Raw genomic sequence first — 25729 nt, 5'->3', positions numbered from 1 at the left:
TAAAAGTAGGCCCATTTTAAAAACACTAAATTAAATTATCCTTGTAACATTATTACCTACAAGGATATACTGTACCATGACATTTGAAATTCTTAATTTAATTTTTAAAAAATGTTTTAATGTAGTTTCTTTAACGGTGCGTTGAGCTAGTGCATTTAGGTCTCGATCAGACAAACAGCGTCGTTGCGTGTTGGTACACCAGAAGTACATTCATTTCCAATGGAACGCTGCGTTTGCCTTGTAGCATTGTGTTGCTCACATCGACGGGGCTGTAGTGGAGCAGGTCAAGAGCTTTAAGTTCCTCGGTGTCCACATCACTAAGGACCCATCATGGTCCAAACGCACCAACACGGTCGTGAAGAGGGCACGACAACGCCTCTTCCCCGTCACGAGGCTGAAATGATTTGGCATGGGGCCCTCAGATCCTCAAAAAGTTATACAGCTGCACCACTTAGAGCATCTTGACTGGCTGCATCACCGCCTGGTATGGCACCTGCTTGGCAATTACCTCAACTACCTGCTACCCCTGCACATTGACTCAGTACCGGTACCCCTGCACATTGACTCAGTACCGGTACCCCTGCACATTGACTCAGTACCGGTACCCCTGCACATTGACTCAGTACCGGTACCCCTGCACATTGACTCAGTACCGGTACCCCTGCACATTGACTCAGTACCGGTACTCCTGCACATTGACTCAGTACCGGTACCCCTGCACATTGACTCAGTACCGGTACCCCTGCACATTGACTCAGTACTGGTACCCCTGCACATTGACTCAGTACCTGTACTCCTGCACATTGACTCAGTACCTGTACTCCTGCACATTGACTCAGTACTGGTACCCCTGCACATTGACTCAGTACTGGTACTTCCTGTATATAGCCTCATTATTGTTTTTATTGTGTTACTATTTCCTTTTTTATTTAGCAAATATTTGTCTTCCTTTTTAACTCTGCGTTGTTGGGAATGGGCTCGTCAGTCAGCATTTCACTGTAAAGTCTACACCTGTTGTATTGAGCGCATGTGACCAATAACATTTGATTTTACTTGTAGTGCGTTCTGTGTGGAAGACAAATATTTGTGCATTCGGAAAGTATTCAGACCCCTTTACTTTTTCCACATTTTGTTACGTTACAGCCTTACTCTCAATGTAATAAACACAATACCCCATAATGACAACGCAAAAACAGGTTTACAAATTTTTGCTAATTTATTTTTTTTAAACTGAAAAACCTCATTTACATAAGTATTCAGACCCTTTGCTATGATACTCGAAATTGGGCTCAGGTGCATCTTGTTTCCATTGATCATCCTTGAGATTATTCTACAACTTGATTGGAGTCCACCTGTGGTAAATTAAATTGATTGGACATGATTTGGAAAGGCACACACACCGGTCTATATAAGGTCCCACAGTTGACAGTGCATGTCAGAACAAAAACCAAGCCATGAGGTCGAAGACAGGATTGTGTCGAGGCACAGATCTGGGGAAGGGTACCAAAAAAATTTCTGCAGCATTGAAGGTCCCCAAGAACACAGTGGCCTCCATCATTCTTAAATGGAAGAAATTTGGAACCACCAAGACTCTATCTAGAGCTGTTAGCCAAACTACTGGAGAAAAGCAACATTTCCGCTGTTTACCTCAGCCATGGGCATTTGCATCATTCTGATTGGTCGAAAGTCAAGCTATTTTTTTTTTTTTACTATCCATATATACGAAAATCTTTAACAATATACGAACAGTAAAATAATTTAATATGCCCATGCCCACTTTCTACTCCCCTCCGGCTAGCCCCCCCAGAAACCCCGGTTGTTGGAGGAGTCCCTTCCTGCAGATTCTGGGAATCCTTCAACTGGCATTTTTGAGAAGAATAAAAAAATCAGAAAGTTACTGGAATTTACAACCCTTGCTTGGACTGATCCACAGCTGAACGATCCCTTCTCCCCATAGGTTACTGACGTACAGCCTACAGGCCTACAGCTGCCTGTCGTTTCAACTGGCCCCGTGTTTAACAACTCCATGACAAGATGGCCTACAGATACTCTTTCTGATAGAAATTACAGATCTGGTCCAAACGGACAGGAAATGTAAAGATCTCTGCGGCTCGTAAAGTGGCGAACACAGGTTAGAATGTGAGAGACAGAGTACATAGGCCTAGCTCAGTGTTTCCCAACCCTGGTTCTCCAGTACCCCCAACAGTGTTTCCCAACCCTGGTCCTCCTGTACTCCCAACAGTACACATTTTTGTTGTAGCCCTGGACAAGCACACCCGACTCAGCTCATTGAGGGCTTGATGATTAGTTGACAAGTTGAAATCAGGTGTGCTTGTCCAGGATTGTTTGTACTGTTGGAAGGTTTGGGAAACACTGGCCTAGGCCAAGCTCGAGACAAATCATTCACTCCAAATGTTATTCTTTTGCAGTAGGGCGTAAGGGTGGTATCCCGTCATTGAACGGGAGACTACCCTTTAAATTTGTCCTCTTCCTGGTGCAAGTCCATTATCTAAAGTTTTTCATGCAGGAAACGTAATATTGCCTTCCATTCTCAGGTTCCAATCACTATATCATATGTGAGGGGCTTTCAGGACGAGGTCTGAATGACTGACTGAAGAAGAGAACTTGAAAAGCAACAAGCAGAAACTAAAAGACCTCTTCTCCACTGCAAGCAGATTCACTTACTGGAAGAAAAACTCAATAGTCCCCCTCTGCATATAGACTGATCCTAAGTGATGGGATGCCAGTATCCTATATAGCCTACAGGGGGCTGCTTTGGTCTTACAAAAAAGTTCCTCTACACTGTGGGCACAATTATTAGGCAAGTCAGTATTTTGACCATATCATCATTTTTATGCATATTTCCCAACTCCAAGCTGTATAAACTGGAATGCTTATTGGATTTAAGCATATCAGGTGATGTGTATTTGTGTAATGAGGGAGGGTGTGGCCTAAGGAGATCAACACCCTATATCAAGGTGTGTATAATTATTAGGCAGCTTCTTTTCCTCAGGTAAAATGGGCCCAAAAAAAAATAGATTTAACTGACTCTGAAAAGTCAAAAATTGTAAAAAGTATTTCAGAGGGATGCAGCACTCTTGAAATTGCTAAGATATTGGGGCGTGATCACAGAACCATCAAACGTTTTGTTGCAAATAGTCAACAGGGTCGCAAGGACTGTGTTGAGAAAAAAAAGACGCAAATTAACTTCCAAAGATTTGAGAAGAATCAAACGTGAAGCTACCAGGAACCCATTATCCTCCAGTGCTGTCATATTCCAGAACTGCAACCTACCTCGAGTGCCCAGAAGTACAATGTGTTCAGTGCTCAGAGACATGGCCAAGGTAAGGAAGGCTGAAACCCGACCACCACTGAACAAGACAAATAAGTTGAAACGTCAAGACTGTGCCAAGAAATGTCTGAAGACAGATTTTTCAAAAGGTTTTATGGACTGATGAGATGAGTGACTCTTGACGGACCAGATGGATGGGCCCGTGGCTGGATCAGTAACGGGCACGGAGCTTCACTTCGACTCAGACGCCAGCAAGGTGGAGGTGAGGTACTGGTATGGGCTGGTGGTATTAAAGATGAGCTAGTTGGACCTTTTTGGGTTGAAGATGGACTCAAACTCAACTCCCAAACTTACTGCTAGTTTTTAGAAGACACTTTCTTCAAGCAGTGGTACAGGAAAAAGTCTGCATCTTTCAAGAAGACCATGATTTTTATGCAGGACAGTGCTCCATCGCATGTATCGAAGTGCTCCACTGCGTGGCTAGCCAGTAAAGGCCTTAAAGATGAAAGAATAATGACATGGCCCCCCTTCCTCACCTGACCTAAACCCTATTGAGAACTTGTGGTCCCTTCTTAAACGGTCGATTTACAGTGAAGGAAAACAGGACACTTCTCTGACCAGTGTCTGGGAGGCTGTGATTGCTGATGCACAAAAAGTTGATCGTCAACAGATCAAGAAACTGACAGACTCCATGGATGGAAGGCAGATGACTGTTATTGAAAAGAAGGGTGGCTATATTGGTCACAGATTTTTTTTTTTTTTTATGTCAGAAATGTTTATTTGTAAACGTTGAGTTTGTTTATTATTCTCACTTTAACAGATGAAAATAAACAAGTGAGATGGGGAACTTTCTTTTTTTAATTTAGTTGCATAATAATTCTGCACACTAATAGTTTCCAATAATTGCGCACACATTGATATTCTCCAAAGAAAGCCAAAACCTCACTTTTACTTTGTTAAATATTCAGGTTTGAGGTTTATTAACATTTTGGATTGACCGAGAGCACTGTAGTTGTTCAATAATACAATTCATCCTCAAAACATACAACTTGCCTAATAATTGTGCACACAAGTGTATGTGACGGAGCCTTCAAGGCGGCGGATAGCAGGATGTTATGGCTGGGGGGGGGGCTGGTTTGTGAGGCCGCAGAACCTGTGACAAACATACTGACTGTGGGGCCCGTGGACAGGACACACTATCCCTATAGCTCCACATGTGTACGATCAGACCGGACCCCCCCCCCCCCCCTATGCCAAAATCACTACCACCACAACTCGGCAGCTCCAAGGAGGTCAGCAAGTCAGCCAAAACAAGGCCGATCACGGTGAACCGCCGCCTTGGGCTGGGAGGAGAAATATGTCCCCCTTAGCCTCCAGAGGGAGGGTGGTTATCCCTCTGTCCAAACCAGGCCCGTGTCCGGACCAGGCAGCCGGCCTCAATTATCACCCTGGCGTGTTGGGTAGGGTTCAGCTTTGAAGTGGTGCTAATTATGGACTGGACGTAGACGGCGTCCGCTGCTAATAGCAACAAATACTGTGAGCTTGCGCGTGTGTGGTTTTAGGGGGCTGGGGGGCGAGGAGCAGCTGGTGCTAAGGGTCGTCTTAATTCTCAGGTTACCACGCCGACAGTGTCAGTTCCAAATCCGCTTGGCCAGGACATCGTATAATAAGTCATCATTTGGTGGGAGATAATATTTGTCGTGTTACATACATGTACAAGCGTGTATTGTGTGTGAATTGGAAATGTGTTTTTTGCATATCCCAACGGAGAGTGGGGTAACTGCCAGGGTCACCCGTTATCAACAGCAACCCTGGAGCCATTAGGGTTAAGTGCCTTGCTCAAGGGCAAATCGACAGATCTCATGGCTTCTGAGATACAGTTACTGATATAGCCTGTTACTATGACTGTTACTAAGATACAGTTACTAAAATATCCTGTTACTGACTGTTACTGAGATAGTTACTAAAATATCCTGTTACTATGACTGTTACTAAGATACAGTTACTAAAATATCCTGTTACTATGACTGTTACTGAGATAGTTACTAAAATATCCTGTTACTATGACTGTTACTAAGATACAGTTACTAAAATATCCTGTTACTATGACTGTTACTGAGATAGTTACTAAAATATCATGTTACTATGACTGTTACTAAGATACAGTTACTAAAATATCCTGTTACTATGACTGTTACTGAGATGGTTACTAAAATATCCTGTTACTATGACTGTTACTGAAATACAGTTACTGATAGACAGCCTGTTACTATGACTGTTACTAAGATAGTTACTAAAATATCCTGTTACTATGACTGTTACTAAGATACAGTTACTAAAATATCCTGTTACTATGACTGTTACTGAGATACAGTTACTAAAATATCCTGTTACTATGACTGTTACTGAAATACAGTTACTGATAGACAGCCTGTTACTATGACTGTTACTAAGATAGTTACTAAAATATCCTGTTACTATGACTGTTACTAAGATACAGTTACTAAAATATCCTGTTACTATGACTGTTACTGAGATGGTTACTAAAATATCCTGTTACTATGACTGTTACTGAAATACAGTTACTGATAGACAGCCTGTTACTATGACTGTTACTAAGATAGTTACTAAAATATCCTGTTACTATGACTGTTACTAAGATACAGTTACTAAAATATCCTGTTACTAAGATACAGTTACTAAAATATCATGTTACTATGACTGTTACTAAGATACAGTTACTAAAATATCCTGTTACTATGACTGTTGCTGAGATACAGTTACTAAAATATCCTGTTACTATGACTGTTACTGAAATACAGTTACTGATAGACAGCCTGTTACTATGACTGTTACTAAGATACAGTTACTAAAATATCCTGTTACTATGACTGTTACTAAGATACAGTTACTAAAATATCCTGTTACTATGACTGTTGCTGAGATACAGTTACTAAAATATCCTGTTACTATGACTGTTACTAAGATACAGTTACTAAAATATCCTGTTACTATGACTGTTGCTTAGATACAGTTACTAAAATATCCTGTTACTATGACTGTTACTGAGATAGTTACTAAAATATCCTGTTACTATGACTGTTACTAAGATACAGTTACTAAAATATCCTGTTACTATGACTGTTACTAAGATACAGTTACTAAAATATCCTGTTACTATGACTGTTACTGAGATACAGTTACTAAAATATCCTGTTACTATGACTGTTACTAAGATACAGTTACTAAAATATCCTGTTACTATGACTGTTACTGAGATACAGTTACTAAAATATCCTGTTACTATGACTGTTACTAAGATACAGTTACTAAAATATCCTGTTACTATGACTGTTACTAAGATACAGTTACTAAAATATCCTGTTACTATGACTGTTGCTGAGATACAGTTACTAAAATATCCTGTTACTATGACTGTTGCTGAGATACAGTTACTAAAATATCCTGTTACTATGACTGTTACTGAAATACAGTTACTGATAGACAGCCTGTTACTATGACTGTTACTAAGATACAGTTACTAAAATATCCTGTTACTATGACTGTTACTGAGATACAGTTACTAAAATATCCTGTTACTATGACTGTTACTAAGATACAGTTACTAAAATATCCTGTTACTATGACTGTTGCTGAGATACAGTTACTAAAATATCCTGTTACTATGACTGTTACTAAGATACAGTTACTAAAATATCCTGTTACTATGACTGTTACTGAGATACAGTTACTAAAATATCCTGTTACTATGACTGTTACTAAGATACAGTTACTAAAATATCCTGTTACTATGACTGTTACTAAGATACAGTTACTAAAATATCCTGTTACTATGACTGTTACTGAGATACAGTTACTAAAATATTCTGTTACTATGACTGTTACTAAGATACAGTTACTAAAATATCCTGTTACTATGACTGTTACTAAGATACAGTTACTAAAATATCCTGTTACTATGACTGTTACTAAGATACAGTTACTAAAATATCCTGTTACTATGACTGTTACTAAGATACAGTTACTAAAATATCCTGTTACTATGACTGTTACTAAGATACAGTTACTAAAATATCCTGTTACTATGACTGTTACTGAGATACAGTTACTAAAATATCCTGTTACTATGACTGTTACTAAGATACAGTTACTAAAATATCCTGTTACTATGACTGTTACTGAGATACAGTTACTAAAATATCCTGTTACTATGACTGTTACTAAGATACAGTTACTAAAATATCCTGTTACTATGACTGTTACTAAGATAGTTACTAAAATATCCTGTTACTATGACTGTTACTGAGATACAGTTACCGTCTCCTGAGATCCAGGCTTCTTCGCCCAAAGGTGGATTGAAACACCCGCTGGCCATTTAGGGGACACGCTCATCTGTCCCGAAGCCACTCCTGCGTTGTCTTGGCTGTGTGCCAGCATGATGCTGCTACCACCATGCTTCACCGTAGGGATGGTGCCAGGTTTCCTCCAGACGTGACACTTGGCATTCAGGCCAAAGAGCTCAATCTTGGTTTCATCAGACCAGAGAATCTTGTTTCTCACGGTCTGAGAGTCTTTAGGTGCCTTTTGGCAAACTCCAAGCGGGCTGTCATGTGCCTTTTACTGAGAAGTTGCTTCTGTCTGGCCACTCTACCATAAAGGCCTGATTGGTGGAGTGCTGTAGAGATGGTTGTCCTTCTGGAAGGTTCTCCCATCTCCACAGAGGAACTCTAGAGCTCTGTCTTGACCATCAGGTTCTTGGTCACCTCCCTGACCAAGGCCACTCTTCCCCCAATTGCTCAGTTTGGCCGGGCGGCCAGCTTTGTGGTAACAAACATCTTCCATTTAAGAATGATGGAGGCCACTGTGTTCTTGGGGACCTTCAATGCTGCAGATATTTTCTGGTTTCTTCCCCAGATCTGTGCCTCGACACAATCCTGTCTCGGAGCTCTACAGACAATTCCTTCGACCTCACGTCTTGGTTTTTGCTCTGACATGCACTGTCAACTGTGGGACCTTATATAGACAGGTGTGTCCCTTTCCAAATCATGTCCAATTAAATGAATTTACCACAGGTGGACTCCAAGTTGTAGAAACATCTCAAGGATGATCAATGGAAACAGGACCTACCTGAGCTCAATTTCAAGTCTCATAGCAAATGGGTTGAATACTTTTTTATTTTTAAAACATTTGCATATGTTTCTAAAAACCTGTTTTCGCTTTGTCATTTTGGGGTATTGTGTGTAGATTGCTGAGGGAAAACAATTATTTAATCCATTTTAGAATAAGGCTGTAACGTAACAAAATGTGGAAAAGGTCAAGGGGTCTGAATACTTTCCGAAGGCACTGTATGTATGTTGGTTGGTGATACGGATACGTCCTAGCACGTTGAAAAGTGTCAGAGCAGGCAAAAAATAAGGCAAAAAATTTAACAGATTTTATATGGCCCTACCTCGCAATCATCTCCCTCCATCCCCAACCCAGGGCTGGGCGGTACACCGTATTTTACTCTTTACATTTACATTTTAGTCATTTAGCAGACGCTCTTATCCAGAGCGACATACAGTTAGTGAGTGCATACATTTTCATACTACATACCAGTATTGATGCACGGACCGGTTTGCGTTTTTACTTTACCTTATATATTAAAAAAAAAAGGTATTTCAATGTTTGGTTTGTTAAAATGTTATACGCCACTCCGGCGCGTACAATGTCCGTTATTTAAGTTAACTTCGTTTGCTACTTGAGTCGTCTCTCTCCTGCTGCTGCTGCTGCGTGACGCTAACCCCGCCCCCCCGTCACTCAAGGAGAGAGCAGTTAGTCGACCATGGAGTCACGGGAGCTTTCTAGCCGTTCACTCTGCGTGGTCAGATGGACGCAACAATGTTGGTGACATGCTGCTCTCCACCAGCGCTCTATAATTACCCTGTTAGTTCGTGTATCTCACTGTCTGCTAACTACTGTCTGCTACTGTTTGTCTTTTCTTAGCAAGATGTTGCTAAAATAATTAGTGTTAGCCGCTAATGCTAATAAACGGTTAGTACATTTAGCAAGGTAGCTAGCTAGCTAAGAGACAGAGCAAACGTAGCTATCTAATACTACCTGGTGCCAGCGCTAGTCTAGGCCTAGATAAGCATGTTTGTGCAACTGTATCCTATCAGAGAGGAATAGGCGGAGCATTAATATGTTGGCTAGCTAGCTACATGAAGTATGAAAACATGTAATGTTACATCTAGTTAGGGTCACCTGGAAAACACTGACGAAAACTATTGGTTCCTACCCTGTTAATAATTCTTCCCTGGTTGATTTCTTCGTTGTCATGTCAAACAAATGTATTCAATGTGCTGCCCACTATAGAATTAGAATAACAATTATATTTCCATTATTCCAACAGTTCAATTAACTAGTCCCAGTTTAGCCTCCTGTCTGTCTGAGGGGCCAGTCCCAGTATAGCCTCCTGTCTGTCTGGGGGGCCAGTCCCAGTATAGCCTCCTGTCTGTCTGGGGGGCCAGTCCCAGTATAGCCTCCTGTCTGTCTGGGGGGCCAGTCCCAGTATAGCCTCCTGTCTGTCTGGGGGGCCAGTCCCAGTATAGCCTCCTGTCTGTCTGGGGGGCCAGTCCCAGTATAGCCTCCTGTCTGTCTGGGGGGCCAGTCCCAGTATAGCCTCCTGTCTGTCTGGGGGGCCAGTCCCAGTATAGCCTCCTGTCTGTCTGACGGGCCAGTCCCAGTATAGCCTCCTGTCTGTCTGAGGGGCCAGTCCCAGTATAGCCTCCTGTCTGTCTGGGGGGCCAGTCCCAGTATAGCCTCCTGTCTGTCTGGGGGGCCAGTCCCAGTATAGCCTCCTGTCTGTCTGGGGGGTGTGCTCTTCACCTCTGCTAGGCAATTGGCAATTAGTGTTTTCTCAGCGCCAGCTGTAAGCAGCGGTCGTGCCAGCGGCGGTCTCGACGGCATAACTAAGACTGTTGCCGAAACCAAGATGGTTCTGCCGAGTTCATCTCCGGAGTTCTTCAAGGAAGGAAAGAGAGAAAGACTCCACACATTACTCTGACTTGAGTATCTTGCCTAGTTATTTACAGATTCTCATTTTGATCTTTTGTAGCTTTGCCAACTATGTGTGTGTTTTCTATACCTGTTCGCTCCTCTCCCTGTAGGCTTTACAGACGCTCCCTACCCCTTGGCTGCAAACCTAAATTTAGTGTACCCTGCACGCACAACCCATTTGGAATTCCCGGTCTCTGGCAACGTTTGGAGCTGACGATTTGCGGTCAAGAACGCAGAGTTCATTTCAGCCTATGTTGCCCTTCAGTCCCTTCATGTTTTGGTCCTGACGGAGACATGGATCACCCCAGAGAACACTGCTTCTCCAGCAGCTCTCTTCATCTGACTACGTTTTCTCTCATCTGGTCGTGTCAGTGGTGGCACAGGGCTACTCTGGAGATTTTCTTCTCTCTCTCTCCATCTGCTCATTTGAATTCCATGCTGTCACTGTCACTTGTCCACTCAAGCGTAACATTGTTGTCATCTATCGCCCGCCAGGTGCCCTTGGAGAGTTCCTCAATGAGCTTGACACCTTGATAAGCTAATTTCCTGACGATGGCTCACCGCTCTTCGTACTTGGCAACTTCAACCTCCCGATATCTGCCTTCAATTAATTTCTTTCCAGCTCTCTCTTTCCCCTCCTTGCCTCTTTTGACCTCACCCTTTCTCAATCCCCTCCAACTCACAAGGCAATACGCTTGACCTCATCTTTACTAGAGGCCGTTTACCTACTAATTTCACTGCAACCTCCCTCCAGGTCTCTGATCACTACTTTGTTTCCTTTTCTGTCTCCCTTTCCTCCAACCCTAGCCACTCAACCCCTACCCAGATGGTAATGCGCCATCGCAATCTTCGCTCTCTCTCCCACTACTCTCTCCTCTTCTATCCTATCATCTCTCCCTTCTGCTAAATCCTTCTCCCTCCTGTCTCCTTATTCTGCCTCTTCGACCCTACTCTCCTCCCTTTCCGCATCCTATGACTCGCACTCTCCCCTTTCCTCCTGGCCGGCTCGGCCCTCCCCTCCTGCTCAGTGGCTGATTGACTCATTGCAAGCTTACAGATTTGATTTATTAGGATCCCCATTAGCCGATGCCAATGGTAACAGCTAGTCTTACTGGGGTCTGACACACAACGAAAAAGACGTTAGGCAAAAGACAGAACAGGGCTGCGGGCAGCTGAGCGAAAATGGAAGAAAACTAATCTTCCGGAGGACCTACAGTTGAAGTCGGAAGTTTACATACACTTAGGTTGGAGTCCTTAAAACTTGTTTTTCAACCACTCCACAAATTTCTTGTTAACAAACTATAGTTTTGGCAAGTCGGTTAAGACATCTACTTTGTGCATGACAAGTAATTTTTCCAACAATTGTTTACAGAGAGATTATTTCACTTATAATCCACTGTATCACAATTCCAGTGGGTCAGAAGTTTACATACACTCATGGGAAAATCAAAAGAAATCAGCCAAGACCTCAGAAATAAAATTTCCAAATGCCTGAAGGTACGGCGTTCATCTGTACAAACAATAGTATGCAAGTATAAAAACCATGGGACCACGCAGCCGTCATACCGCTCAGGAAGGAGACGCGTTCTGTCTCCTAGAGATGAACGTACTTTGGTGCGAAAAGTGCAAATCAATCGCAGAAGATGCTGGAGGAAACAGGTACAAAAGTATCTATATCCACAGTAAAACTAGCCCTATATCGACATAACCTGAAAGGCCGCTCAGTAAGGAAGAAGCCACTGCTCCAAAGCCGCCATAAAATAGCCAGACTACGGTTTGCAACTGCACATGGGGACAAAGATCGTATTTTTGGAGAAATGTCCTCTGGTCTGATGAAACAAAAATAGAACTGTTTGGCCATAATGACCATCGTTATGTTTGGAGGAAAAATTGGGATGCTTGCAAGCCGAAGAACACCATCCCAACCGTGAAGCACGGGGGTGGCAGCATCATGCTGTGGGGGAGCTTTGCTGCAGGAGGGTCTGGTGCACTTCACAAAATAGATAATGAGGAAGGAAAATTATGTGGATATATTGAACATCTCAAGACATCAGTCAGGAAGTTAAAGCTTGGTCGCAAATGGGGTCTTCCAAATGGACAATGACCCCAAGCATACTTCCAAAGTTGTGGCAAAATGGCTTAAGGACAACAAAGTCAAGGTATTGGAGTGGCCATCACAAAGCCCTGACCTCAATCCTATAGAACATTTGTGGGCAGAACTGAAAATGCGTGTGCAAGCAAGGAGGCCTACAAACCAGTTACACCAGCTCTGTCAGGAGGAATGGACCAAAATTCACCCAAATTATTGTGGGAAGCTTGTGGAAGGCTACCCGAAATGTTTGACCCAAGTTAAACAATTTAAAGACAATGCTACCAAATACTAATTGAGTGTATGTAAACTTCTGACCCACTGGGAATGTGATGAAAGAAATAAAACCTGAAATAAATCACTCTCTACTATTATTCTGACATTTCACATTCATAAAATAAAGTGGTGATCCTAACTGACCTAAGACAGGGAATCTTTACTAGGATTAAATGTCAGGAATTGTGAAAAACTGAGTTTAAATGTATTTGGCTAAGGTGTATGTAAACTTCTGACTTCAACTGCATCATCCTTTAACTCCCTCCTCTCTACCTTCTCTTCCTCTGTATCTGCTGCCAAAGCCACTTTCTATCCCTCTAAATGTCAAGCTTCTGCCTCTAACCCTAGGAAACTCTTTTCCAACTTATCCTCCCTCCTTAATCCCCCCCCACCCCCTCCTCTCTGCGGATGACTTTGTCAACCACTTTGAAAATAAGGTTGACGTCATCGGCTCGTCATTCACTAAAGCCTATTGAGTCCACTGGTCCCACTCACACATAACTATCCTACGCCTTGACCTCTTTCTCCAGATGAAAAGCTGTGAGTAGTGAGGTCTGGCCGCCCAACAACCTGCCCGCACGACCCCCTCCCTTCTCCAGACCATCTCTTGAGACCTTCTCCAATTCTTCACTTCCCTCATCAACTCATCTCTGACCACTGGCTGTGTCCCCTCTGACTTCAAAATGGCCCGAGTCGCTCCCCTCTTCAAGAAACCAACACTTGACTCATCTGACGTCAACAACTACAGACTGGGATCCCTTCTTTCTTTTCTTTCCAAAACACTTGAGCGTGCCGTCTCTGATCAACTCTCTCGTTATCTCTCGCAGAACGATCTTGAGCCTAACCAGTTAGGCTTCAAGACGGGTCACTCAACCGAGACTACTCTTCTCTGTCTCACAGAGGCTCTCCGCACTGCCAAAGCTGACTCACTTTCCTCTGGTCTCATCCTTCCAGATCTATCCGCTGCCTTCAGACACCGGGAACCACCAGATCCCGGTGTCTCTCAGGGCTGGGTGTCTCAGGCTCTGCCATCCTTGGATTGCATCCTACCTGGCAGGCCGCTCCTACCAGGTGACGTGGAGAGGATCTGTGTCAGCACCACATACTCTCACTACTGGTGTCCCCCAGGGCTCGGTTCTAGGCCCTCTCCTCTTCTCTCTATACACCAAGTCACTCGGCTCCATCATATCCTCACATGTTCTCTCCTATCAATGCTTTGAGGATGACACTCAACTACTTTTCTCCTTTACCCCCTTCTGACACCCAGGTGGTGACACGCATCTCTGCGTGCCTGGCAGATATCTCAGCTTGGATGTCGACCCACCAACTCAAACTCAACAAGACGGAACTGCTCTTCCTCCCGGGGAAGGTCTGCCCGCTCAAAGACCTCTCCATCACGGTTGACAACTCCAGTGTCGCCCTCCCAGAGTGCAAAGAACCTTGGCGTGACCCTGGACAACACCTTGTCGTTCTCGGCAAACATCAAAACAGTGACTCGCTCCTGCAGGGTCATGCTCTACAACATCCGTAGAGAACCACCCTACCTCACACAGGAAGCAGCGCAGGTCCTAATCCAGGCACTTATCTCTCGTCTGGACTACTGCAACTCGCTGTTGGCTGGGCTCCCCGCCTGTGCCATCAAACCCCTCTAACTTATCCAGAACGCTGCAGCCCGCCTGGTTTTCAACCTTCCCAAGTTCTCTCATGTCACCCTGCTCCTCCCACACTCCACTGGCTTCCAGTCGAAGCTCACATCCACTACAAGACCATGGTACTTACCTACAGAGCAGCAAGAGGAACTGCCCCTCCCTACCTTCAGGCTATGCTCAAACCCTACACCCCAACCCGAGCACTCCGTTCTGCCACCTCTGGTCTCTTGACCCTCCCACCCCTACAGGAGGGCAGCTCCCGCTCAGCCCAGTCAAAGCTAATCTCTGTCCTGGGACCTCAATGGTGGAACCAGCATCCCCCTGAAGCTAGGACAGCAGAGTCCCTGCCCATCTTCCCGAAAGCACCTGAAACCCTACCTCTTCCAATAGTATCTTAAATAATCCCCCTCTTCACCTCGACCCACCACATATATCAAAAAATAAAAATATATGTAAAAACTTTCCTGAACCAACACTTGACCCCTCCACTCCCCACCTTTCTAGCTCTGACTTTGCTGATAACTACTTTGAGAAAAAGTGTACTTACTATGCCTGTGATATGTGGTTGTCCCCACCTAGCTATCTTAAGATGAATTAACTAACTGTGATTCACTCTGGATAAGAGTGTCTGCTAACTGACTCAAATGGAGAAAAAAAATCATGTCTGATGGGCCAGTCCCAGTTTATCCTCCTGTCCGTCTGAGGGGCCAGTCCCAGTTTATCCTCCTGTCCGTCTGAGGGGCCTCTCTCTCTCTCTGGCCAGTCTGGCTGAGCATTAAAAGGGTACATCTGCAGTTGCTACATCCATGTTTTGACTTATAAATGAATTATATCTGCCCATTGATTCTTAAAGAATACAACTTATAAACAAATGCATGATGAGCTTAGCTCAACTGTCGTACCACGTCAGAACCCAAAACAGAAGCTTGTTTTATATAGTCTCAGAGCATGGTTGGAACTATAATGTTGATATCATATCATATATGATGTCCTTTCAGCCATAGCTCTGTGTATGAATTTGAGGTTACATTTCTCAGCTTTTTATTGAAACAGTGTTGGGGAAAAAACGATTTATTATTTCAACTGCAGACTGCCCCTTTAAGCTTCTCTCTCTGCTGAAGCGCCGTCAACTGCATGAGAATGAATGCGAGTGGCAGGAGGTTCCCCCCCTCCCACCAAATTCATTATTTGGGGGCCCTTTTCTCCTCTTCTGTCTCCTGCTGTGAGGACTGAGGAGCGAGAGAGAGACAGAGGCTGCTTCTAAATGGTATCCCAATTCCTTATATAGTGCACTACTTTTGACCCATAGGGAATAGGGTGCCATTTGGACGTAGCCCAGCCAAAGGCTCGTCTGTCTGTGCCAGGGTGGCTCTGGTCTGGGAAGGACCACAACATCAATCCACTTACATCCACCATCTCCCCATTACTTCACCTGCAGTGTTAAATGAAATGTTCTTGTAACACAGCTAGCCACTATGTTCAAAGCAGGTCTAAGACTGCTTATCAAATGTTTATGTTACGTTATACATAATAATATAATAATAATATGCCATTTAGCAGACGCTTTTATCCAAAGCGACTTACAGTCATGCGTACATACATTTTTTTGTGTATGGGGTGGTCCCGTGGATCGAACCCCACTACCTTGGCGTTACAAGCACCGTGCTCTACCAGCTGAGCAACAGAGGACGTGGAAACCAGCCACTAGGGGAAACAGTGAGTGCTGTTACCGTCAAGTTATAATAATAATAATAATAATAATAATAATAATAATAATAATAATAATAAGCCATTTAGCAGACGCTTTTATCCAAAGCGACTTACAGTCATGCGTACATACATTTTTTTTGTGTATGGGTGGTCCCGTGGATCGAACCCCACTACCTTGGCGTTACAAGCGCCGTGCTCTACCAGCTGAGCTACAGAGGTTTTGCTGGACGGGGAAACATCAGGGTTCACAGATGAGAAGGACGACTGTGAAGACCCTTGGATTTCTCTAAACATGAAATTAGCCTTTGACTTGAGAGCTCTGTATGATCTAATGTGTGTGGGGGGGGGGGGGGGGGGGGGGGGCAACCTTCAGAAAAAGGAGACTGTCAAACAGGCTGTGACATTTCTAATCTGTTTGATGAGATTTTTCATTCATAATAAAACTGAGGCTCTCTTTATCATTCTTCCACAATTATATTTTACAAACAACTGATCTGTTCCATTCATACAGCCGGAACTAGGCTAACACACAACTGATGCCATGAGACGCGGACGGCGTGAGACACACAGAGTTACGGAAACCGTGAGAGCAGAGTTGGGACGCCGTCACGCGAGTAGTAGAGTCACGTGACCAGACGCACACATTTCCTGCTCCTGCTCCGTGTGGCCTACTACTCACCAGCTTCTCGTCCACGGTGATGAGTTGCGTCTCTTGTCCCGCTTTCTCTGCCAGCCGCCATCCCGTCAGGCTCACCGACCTGCAACAGGCAAAACGGAGGAAGTTAGAACAGACGGGTCATGGCAAAGAATCAGACACCAGGCACAACGTTACGTAAACAAGTTAGGAACTTCCAGACAATGAACTGTCTTGGAGGACTCAGCAGAGAAGAAGAAGAAAGGAGGGAGGAAGTGAAAGGAGCCGGGACAGACAGGGGGATTCTTTTCCTTCCCCATTAGTTCTGTCTGGTGAGTTTCTGGCAGGCTCCTGCTTGCCTGTTAACCAGACGGACCTGCTGGGTTCAAACGATATTTGACATCTTTTAAACACTTTGAGCATTTGCCCCAGCCTGCCTGGAATGCCAAATGGGCGGGGTTTGGGCTGTTCAAATTATTCAATTGGTTCCTTTGCACCAAACAAGCCCAGCAAAAAGTATTTGAACGATATCAAATACTCTTTGAACCCAGGTCTGCTGATGAGTTGACGACAGACCACACTTTATGTTGGCTCACCGTCCAACTGTCCCCGGCTCACCGCCACCGAGTGCCTGAAGAAGGACTGGGGTGGCTCTGTGTGGAGTAGTGAACGTGCTGGCTTGTCATGAAACAGCCAGGAAGCCTAGCCGGCCAACAAAGTCCTGGTCAAACCATGGCGACTGAGTCAGTGGGGCAAGGACTGAGGAGAGAACAACAACATGGGCTACTGGCTATTAGCTTGTCACGAAACAGCAATGTGCCCAGTGCCCAGCCAGGGACTGGAGCAAGCCAGGGAGGGAGATTGCCCGTCTGTGTTCATCATTTTCATCATTTTACATTTTGCAGACGCTCTTATCCAGAGCGACTTACAGTTAGTGAGTGCATACATTATATTTTTCATACTGGCCCCCCGTGGGAAACGAACCCACAACCCTGGTGTTGAAAACACCATGCTCTTCAAACTGAGCTACATCCCTGCCGGCCATTCCCTCCCCTACCCTGGACGACGCTGGGCCAATTGTGCGCCGCCCCACGGGTCTCCCGGTCACGGCCGGCTACGACAGAGCCTGGATTCGAACCAGGATCTCTAGTGGCACAGCTAGCACTGCGATGCAGTGCCTTAGACCACTGCGCCACTCGGGAGACTAGTCCATGGAAGGTGTTAGTCCATGGAAGGCCAGCCAGCTGATAGCCTGGTTAAATAAGACTACTGAACGCTGCCCTCAGAGGAAACAGGGTCATATTCATTAGTGCCTAGCAAAAACTTTAACGGAAAAATAAAACTATTGTTTCTTATTGGACAAATTCAGGTAGGTCCCTTGGCATTTCAGCCTGTTTGCTTCCTAGTGAATACGACCCAGCTGAAGCGGCAGGGAACGCTCCCAAAGTCTGGGGACAACGTACAGGCTGTAGGCTACAGATGATCAATCAGCCACGGTTGCTCACACTATGGGTTCTTCTGACTGAATATACAATTTTAAAATGCATGATTGTTTTTCAGGAATGTTTCCATGGCAAGGCGTGAACCACCCTTTTCTTATGTAGAGTGAAACTGGAAACATTGAGTACATTTACATGCACAATAATAATAATTAGACAATCTGTTTATGACAGTAGGCAGATGGAGATCACAGAGGTTATTTTTAATGAGTGCATTTGGCACCTCCCAAGAGTAAAGTTGAGTCAGGTGGTCGGACCTGCTGGTTGACGACCTACACAACCTGGGACTCAACACCACATCAGCCTGGGACAAATATCACGGCGCTAGCGGAGATGAGTGAGTCTTAACACAATTAAGTTAGCTAGCTAAGGTTTTGCTGAGTTGTTATTAAGTTAAAGGCCATGTTTCACTTTTTTTTTTTTTTTTTACATACAATAATGAGTAGTCCATATGTGTGCAAATCTGATCTGTCACTTAATTTTTTTTTTTTTATCCAACATTGTAAATTGGATATATAATCGCTTATATACAGGGTGGCGGCAGGTAGCTTAGTGGTTAAGAGAGTTGTGCCAGTAACCGAAAGGTCGCTGGTTCTAATCCCCGAGCCGACAAGGTGAAAAATCTGTCGATGTGCCCTTGAGCAAGGCACTTAACTTAGCTCATGTAAGTCGCTCTGGATAAGAGCGTCTGCTAAATGACGTAAAATGTAAATGTAAAATATACAATTCTGGGCTGCACGCGCACAATAAAAATATGAATAGAATGTTGTCCAGGCTTGACATAGAATAAAGTGAATACTTTTGGAACACTGAGCCATCGACTGCCTGGCTGCACCAGATGGCAGTGTGCCAGTTGGTTTCTTTTGACAATGAAGCACCGGACTACAGACTTATCGTTTTGAACCTAGAAGACGACATATAGATGGGAGTAGGTAAGGAGGAGTCTCAATGTCTAGTTGGTCAGGAGCCGAGTGAGTGTCTTTGATAACTGCCTAGTTGGTTAGCTAGCTAGCTAGCTAGCTAAGTGTAAAATGCAGCCAGCTAGCTACCTGCGTTTAGCTAGCTAGCTAGATAGATAATGAACTAACTGCAATTATCATAAACCATTATTACCTAGCTAGCTACATTAGCTAAATATCTGGCAGATGTAAAGTAAGCAGGATCGTGAGATGTCAGAAACAACGCATGTTGGCTAGCTAGCTTAAGTTAGCTAGGTCACGCTAGCGATGAATGCCTACAGATGTAACTCGGAGGTGAAGCCTACTTTTTGAATTAAGCAATAGTTGAGGGTTGTCATTTAGCTAGCTAGCTACCTAGGCTAATCCCCCTATTTGAAGCAGTTTGGCTGCAAAATTAGCCCCCGCCTCACAGGCTGCATCTGGCTAAACTAGCTACAGTCAAATAAGGAGCATGTTGTCGTTGATGTCATGATGAAATAAGTCTTGGTAGCAATTGTTAGTGAAATGATACGTGCTGCCTTAATATACAATACCAAGTTTGGACACCTACTCATTCAAGGGTTTTTCTTTATTTTAACTATTTTCTACATTGTAGAATTATAATGAAGACATCAAAACTATGAAATAACACATACGGAATCATGTAGAAACCAAAAAAGTGTTAAATCAGAATATATTTTATATTTGAGATTATTCAAAGTAGCCACCCTTTGCCTTGATGACAGCTTTGCACACTCTTGGTATTCTCTCAACCAGCTTCATGGAGGTAGTCACCTGGAATGCATTTCAATTAACACAGTGGCTGGTATACAAAACAGTTAGTTTTAGGCCCTGGAACCTCCCACAATGCAGGTGATGATTGCAGGATGAAGTTGGTAAAGAGCAACTGCAGAAACTTGCAGTCGACTGCAGTCAAGACCTTTGATCACATTATTTTTGTAAAGTTCATGCAGTCCTCATATTGGCGCAAGTCGGACAATTTCTATCCCCATAATGCAACACTTTGAAAGTTGGTCACTGACTTGACAAAAGTGATGCATTCAAACTCGCCCAATTAAAAGTGAAATTCTTCATAGTTGTTCATTTTCTCCAAATCTAAAGGCACAAACTAGATTGGAGCCAATGTCTTAAGTAGTTCAACATGTTATTACTCAGACCTCGTGAAAGTGACAAACTGACACGTTTTCATTTTCGTCAAAAACTACTTTTGTTGCTTTCAGGACAACTGGGAAGTCAGAAAAATAAGAGGTCAAATCATGACTTCTGTGATCTTCAGGTCGGAAAGAAGGAGCTCTAGAAAGAGGCCGGAGTCCCGACTTGGGATTCCGAGTTGGCTGACCGTTCAAAGCGAGTTTTCCCAGTCGGAGCTGGTTTTTGTATTCCCCCCTAGTTGGCTTTAACCCACTGAAGTGATCAGGGATTTCTATTGTTGAAGCAATTTCTGCCCATCTTCATACTGTGCTGTCTTCGCTGCTAGCTAGCTAGCTAACAAATAATAAGGACACACGTAGCTAGCTAACGTTGACACTAGCAATTAGCTCCTAACTAGCTATAACATACTTAAACTGCCTTTCACAAAACCATACATCCATACTCATTATCACTATAAATATCTCAAGAACACATAATGAAACGTAACTTTTGTGTTGTTGTTTGTGCTAAGCTAAATAGCTAGCTAACTAAAGTAAACCAATGACACAAGCGTAAGCACGCTAACACTGGCCTGTTACGGCGGATAGGAAGTTAGAACCTCGTTCTGCCACAGAAATATGGCTACAGAAATGTAGTAAAATAAAAATCCTCATTACCTGACGGGATTCAGGAATACTTTAGTGGCTGTATTTAGCAGGGAAACACGTCCCAAACCTAGAAGTGACATTGAAGACGCCATGATTCTGTCAACAGCTAATCTGTACGGAGTCCGAGAAGGTACAAAAACAAAAAGCGCTACTACAGGGCTTCTTCTTCTTCTTCTTTAAGTTTTATTGGCGAATCGCAACCAAATGACAGGTGCGTACACCGCCACCTACTGTACTGGAGTGTGTGGCCGGTCTATCTATACCACTACATTCTCTAAACTAACCCTGAATTTCCAATAAAATAAAATAATTCCCTTCAAACCTCACTACTCCCATCATCACCCCCACCCAAAATACCACCCACTCCCCAATTCCATCCAACCCCTCTGACCCTGTAAAACAACCTCTCCCTTTCTACGTCATACATTTCACAAAATAATAATACGTGTTCCTCTACCATACATCCATTACACATTTCCAGTACCATGTTTCCCTATCAATTTTCAAAGAGGAATTCAATCCCGTATGCCCTGATCTCATCCTACACAGCATAACCTCCTCCCTTCTGTTCCCATTATATGACACTATATCCAGTACGGATTTCCTTGTACTATAAAATGTCTGCCCTTACTACTTTCATCTCATTGTCTCTGCCAGCAATCTAACCTATTTTTCAGAACCAATGTTTTTAATTTCCCATCTACCCAACTGCACCTGTATATCTACAATATTATTTTTCTCTGCTCTTTTTGCTATTATATATAGTATATCATGTCCATTCACTCCTGTATGAGCCGGAATCCAACAGAACTGAATTTCAATATCATTTTTTTTGTAACCCCCAACAACCGCATCATTATTTCTAACCATAAATCCTCACGTTCTGACTTCCCAGATCTTAAACTTTTCAAAACTGATGCATAGTCCAAACGTATTACTACTCCTCTTGGTTGCGCCTCCTCTATCCATTGCAATCCAACAATTATCGCAACCATTTCTGTTGAATATACAGATAAATCATTAGTCAGTCTCTTGCATAGATTGACATGGAACTCAGGAATAAATACACCTGGTCCTGTCTTCCCATTCATGGTTTCCTTTGAACCATCTGTATACACCGCAAGGAACGAATAAAACTGATTACTAATATATTGATCCACTATTGTTCCTACATGATCTTCTTCACAACACTGTTTCTATTCTTCTATCAGGCTAAGACCAACATGTGGTCTTGTATAAAACCACGGTGGCACATTTCCTATTGCCACAGATGGCCCTTTAACAATATCTCTGAGTCCATATTCATCAAACCCTTTTTTTCCAATCTCTGGGCCAAAAACCCCTCCTTTGATTCCGTTCATATTCCCAACAGTCTTCCAATACTGTCAGTGTAGGATGATCTACCGTACTACCCGTCAGTCGTGCCCAGAATGCCAGGGCTAGCTTAACTCTTACATTTTAGTCATTTTAGCAGACACTCTTATCCCGAGCGACTTACAGTCAGTGAGTGCATACACATTTGTATTTCTTTTTTCATACTGGCCCCCCGTGGGAATCGAACCCACAACCCTGGCGTTGCAAACGCCATGCTCTACCAACTGAGCTACAGGGGACTATAGGGACTACAGGAAATTATTCTAAGGGTTAGTGACATTTCCCCAGTATCTACTCGTAAAGCCTCAACCGGTGTAGTTTTAAATGCACCATCGCACATCCTGAGTGCCCTCGCTTGCATCCTATTGAGGCGCAACAGCGATGAAAAAGCTGCAGAACCATATACACCCATAATCTATAGACGATCTCATCAAAGTACGATAAATATTCAGTAAAGACCTGAAGGCCTCTCTCCCCCCCCCCCCAGTCGTGACCAACTATTGTCCTCATAAGATGCAATACTTTTTTACATTTAGTCTCCAGCTTTTCATCAAACCAAAGCCACAAATACTTAAATTCTGTTAGCCTTTCCATTCATTCTCCATATAATTAAACACTGACATCTTCCTTAATCTTTTTGTTAGCGAACAACAAGATTTACTGTAGATACAGATACGTTGAAACCCCATCATAAGGACCATACCTCTACTGTTAAAACAGCACTTTGTCTGTTCCATAAGGAATATTACTTCCCCTTTTCCAAACGGCAACATCATCTGCATGTAACGCCACCCCTAGTACCCTGACCGATATCGCCAAAGATATCATCAATCATCAACGTGAATAAGATAGGACTAATGGCACTACCCTGTGGAGTTCCGTTTTCCACATCATATTCTCTTGATAACTCCGATCCCCACCCTTACCTGGAAGGTTCGGTCAAACAAGAAATCCATAATCCAGATATACATTCTCCCACTATTACCCATTCCATTCCATTTAAGAAGTAGACCTTCCCGCCACATTGTATCATATGCTTTTTCAATTTCAAAATATACTATTGACATCACTTCCTTCATTGCCAAAGCTTTGGTCAGTTTCTAACTTTAACTAATGCATCAAGGGTAGTCCTTCCATTTCTGAATCCACTATGGTATGGATTTAATAATCCCCTATGTTCCAGATAATACATCAATCAACTTTTCCATTAGTTTTTTTTTTTTTGATGTAAGCGCAATATGTCTATAAGTAGCAGGACTGGATGGATCTTTACCAGGCTTCACAAATGGCAAAACAACAGCACGATTCCATCCTGATGGTAGCACTCCTGTCCTACATATTTAATGCTAAATAAACTTAAAATCTTTCCCAAGACTTCCGTAGGCAGATGTTTAAACATAATGTAGCATAAATCGATCCTCACCTGAAGCAATGCAACCACACCCCTCCAATGCCCTCGTTATTTCAAACATAATGAATTCGGCATCCAGTGATTCTCCAGTATTCACACTTCTTACGGTATACATCTTCATGCATTCTTAGTTGTTCTTCCTTACGTATTTTACATTCATCACTTAGATTGTCAACTTCATGCACTGCTACAAAAGCTCTTCCTAGAGTGTCTGCTTTTTCTTTGTTTGAAACAGCCATAACATCCTCCTCAGCTAACACAGGTATCAGGTATCTATCTATACTGTCAGCCATAACGTCTTCCTCAGCTAACACAGGTATCAGGTATCTGTACTGTCTTTCCTTTCCGCATCATCCTCTTTAACATCCCCCCGGTTATTTCCCTTCTTACAGAAGAACAGAGTTCCCACCATGCACCTTTCTTTGCGTTCTTAACGACTTTCCTAACCAACGCTCAGTTTTTCTGAAAGACTATCATGCTATCAGATGTCAAATTATTCTTAAACGTTTTAAAAGCATTATCATGATCGTTGATGGCCTTATTACATACGTCAGGTCCACCAAGGAACTATATTTTGTCTACCCTCAAAAGTTACTACCATAACTGTATAACCTTCTACTCCAACTTCTTTGTCTAGAGTTGTCCTTTACAGGTTTACTCTCTACACTCCTCATTGTTTCTCCAGCAGTATTCATCCCTCCATCACCCTCATCCAGCAGTATTCATCGCTCCATCACCCTCATTGTGATTTCTCTTAGTCCTGTTCCTCCCATTTACAACATGTGTAAATAGCTGATCATCACTGGTCTTATCATCAATATCAATTGCCCTAATGCTACCATCTGAACTGTCCGCCATGCCGACCCCAATCACAGTACAGTTGTGCCAAATCCACCAACAAACAAACAAACAAACAAACAAACAAACAAACAAAGATACAGCTTGTTCCCACTTTTCAACCACCACCGACCGACCGACTACTCCTGGGCTTTGTAGCAGTAGCCGTCTTCTTCTTCTTTAGGATTTGTTTGGCGGATCGCATCCAACTTTTAGCTGCATATACCGCCACCTACTGTACTGGTGTGTGAGGCCATTCACTGCCTACCTACATTAAATTCTTGATACGGTAATACAATACTGGGAAAAGGGAAAAGGAAAATTGCCCTGCCAACTATTAGCCCTGTCAAATAAAAACACCACCCCATTCCACTATTTAACCCTATCTAATCCTACCCCAGACCAACGGTTTAAGGGGACAGAACACTACCACTCAACACCCCCTGCAACTGTTCTGCAGTAAAGCCCCGCAATCCCAAGTACTTCTCTGCCGCTGCCACCAGAACCTCTATTTTCTTTGACTTCCGATCCATTTCTGCAGAACAATTGACAACCATGGCTATAAATGCTAAAAAAAAAAGCCCACCTTACTGAAGCACATATTCCTTCCCATCACTCTCTTTTGACCTCTGCCTACTCACAGGAATCCTCTCAGTATCCCTCACCCTGTATCCATCTTCCGCCACCATTCTCTTCACTGCTTCTGCATACAACACTTGCTGTACAGTTCTTCTTCTTCGTCTTCTTCTTTTTCTTCTTCTTCTTCTTCTTCTTCTTCTTCTTCTTCTTCTTCTCTTCTTCTTCTTCTTCTTCTTCTTCTTCTTCTTCTTCTTCTTCTTCTTCTTCTTCTTCTTCTTCTTCTTCTTCTTCTTCTTCTTCTTCTTCTTCTTCTTCTTCTTCTTCTTCTTCTTCTTCTTCTTCTTCTTCTTCTTCTTCTTCTTCTTCTTCTTCTTCTTCCACTTAAAATGTGTATTGGAACTGGACGGGGGTAAAACATTTACAAAAGAAAAGTAAACTCAACACAGGGAACGGAAAATTAGCATGTATCCACACACACTTCAAAAATAATTAACAAAAATAATCCTTCAAAAACTCAAATACTCAGCTCAGGCTCCGGGGCCTGGGAACTCTGGGAACACTG

General features: G+C 43.2%; 1 protein-coding gene across 1 annotated transcript in view; it reads right to left on the bottom strand.

Moving 5' to 3' along the window:
- LOC311126467 (NADH dehydrogenase [ubiquinone] iron-sulfur protein 4, mitochondrial-like) overlaps positions 1 to 21087 on the bottom strand; it is a 47600-nt gene extending 26513 nt beyond the window's left edge. The window contains exons 1-2 of the mRNA XM_084200474.1: positions 20976 to 21087; positions 16755 to 16833 (exon numbers count right to left, since the gene is read on the bottom strand). Coding sequence (XP_084056600.1) covers positions 16755 to 16833; positions 20976 to 21058 — 162 coding nt within the window. The 5' untranslated portion in view covers positions 21059 to 21087. The remainder of the gene's footprint in view (positions 1 to 16754; positions 16834 to 20975) is intronic.
- Between the last annotated feature and the right edge of the window lie 4642 nt (positions 21088 to 25729).

This window comes from Coregonus lavaretus, assembly GCF_964263955.1.
Source record: "Coregonus lavaretus genome assembly, contig: HAP1_SCAFFOLD_574, whole genome shotgun sequence".
NCBI lineage: Eukaryota > Metazoa > Chordata > Actinopteri > Salmoniformes > Salmonidae > Coregonus > Coregonus lavaretus.
The sequence above is the reverse complement of the archived record's forward strand: the minus strand, read 5'-3'. Positions and strand labels throughout refer to the sequence as shown.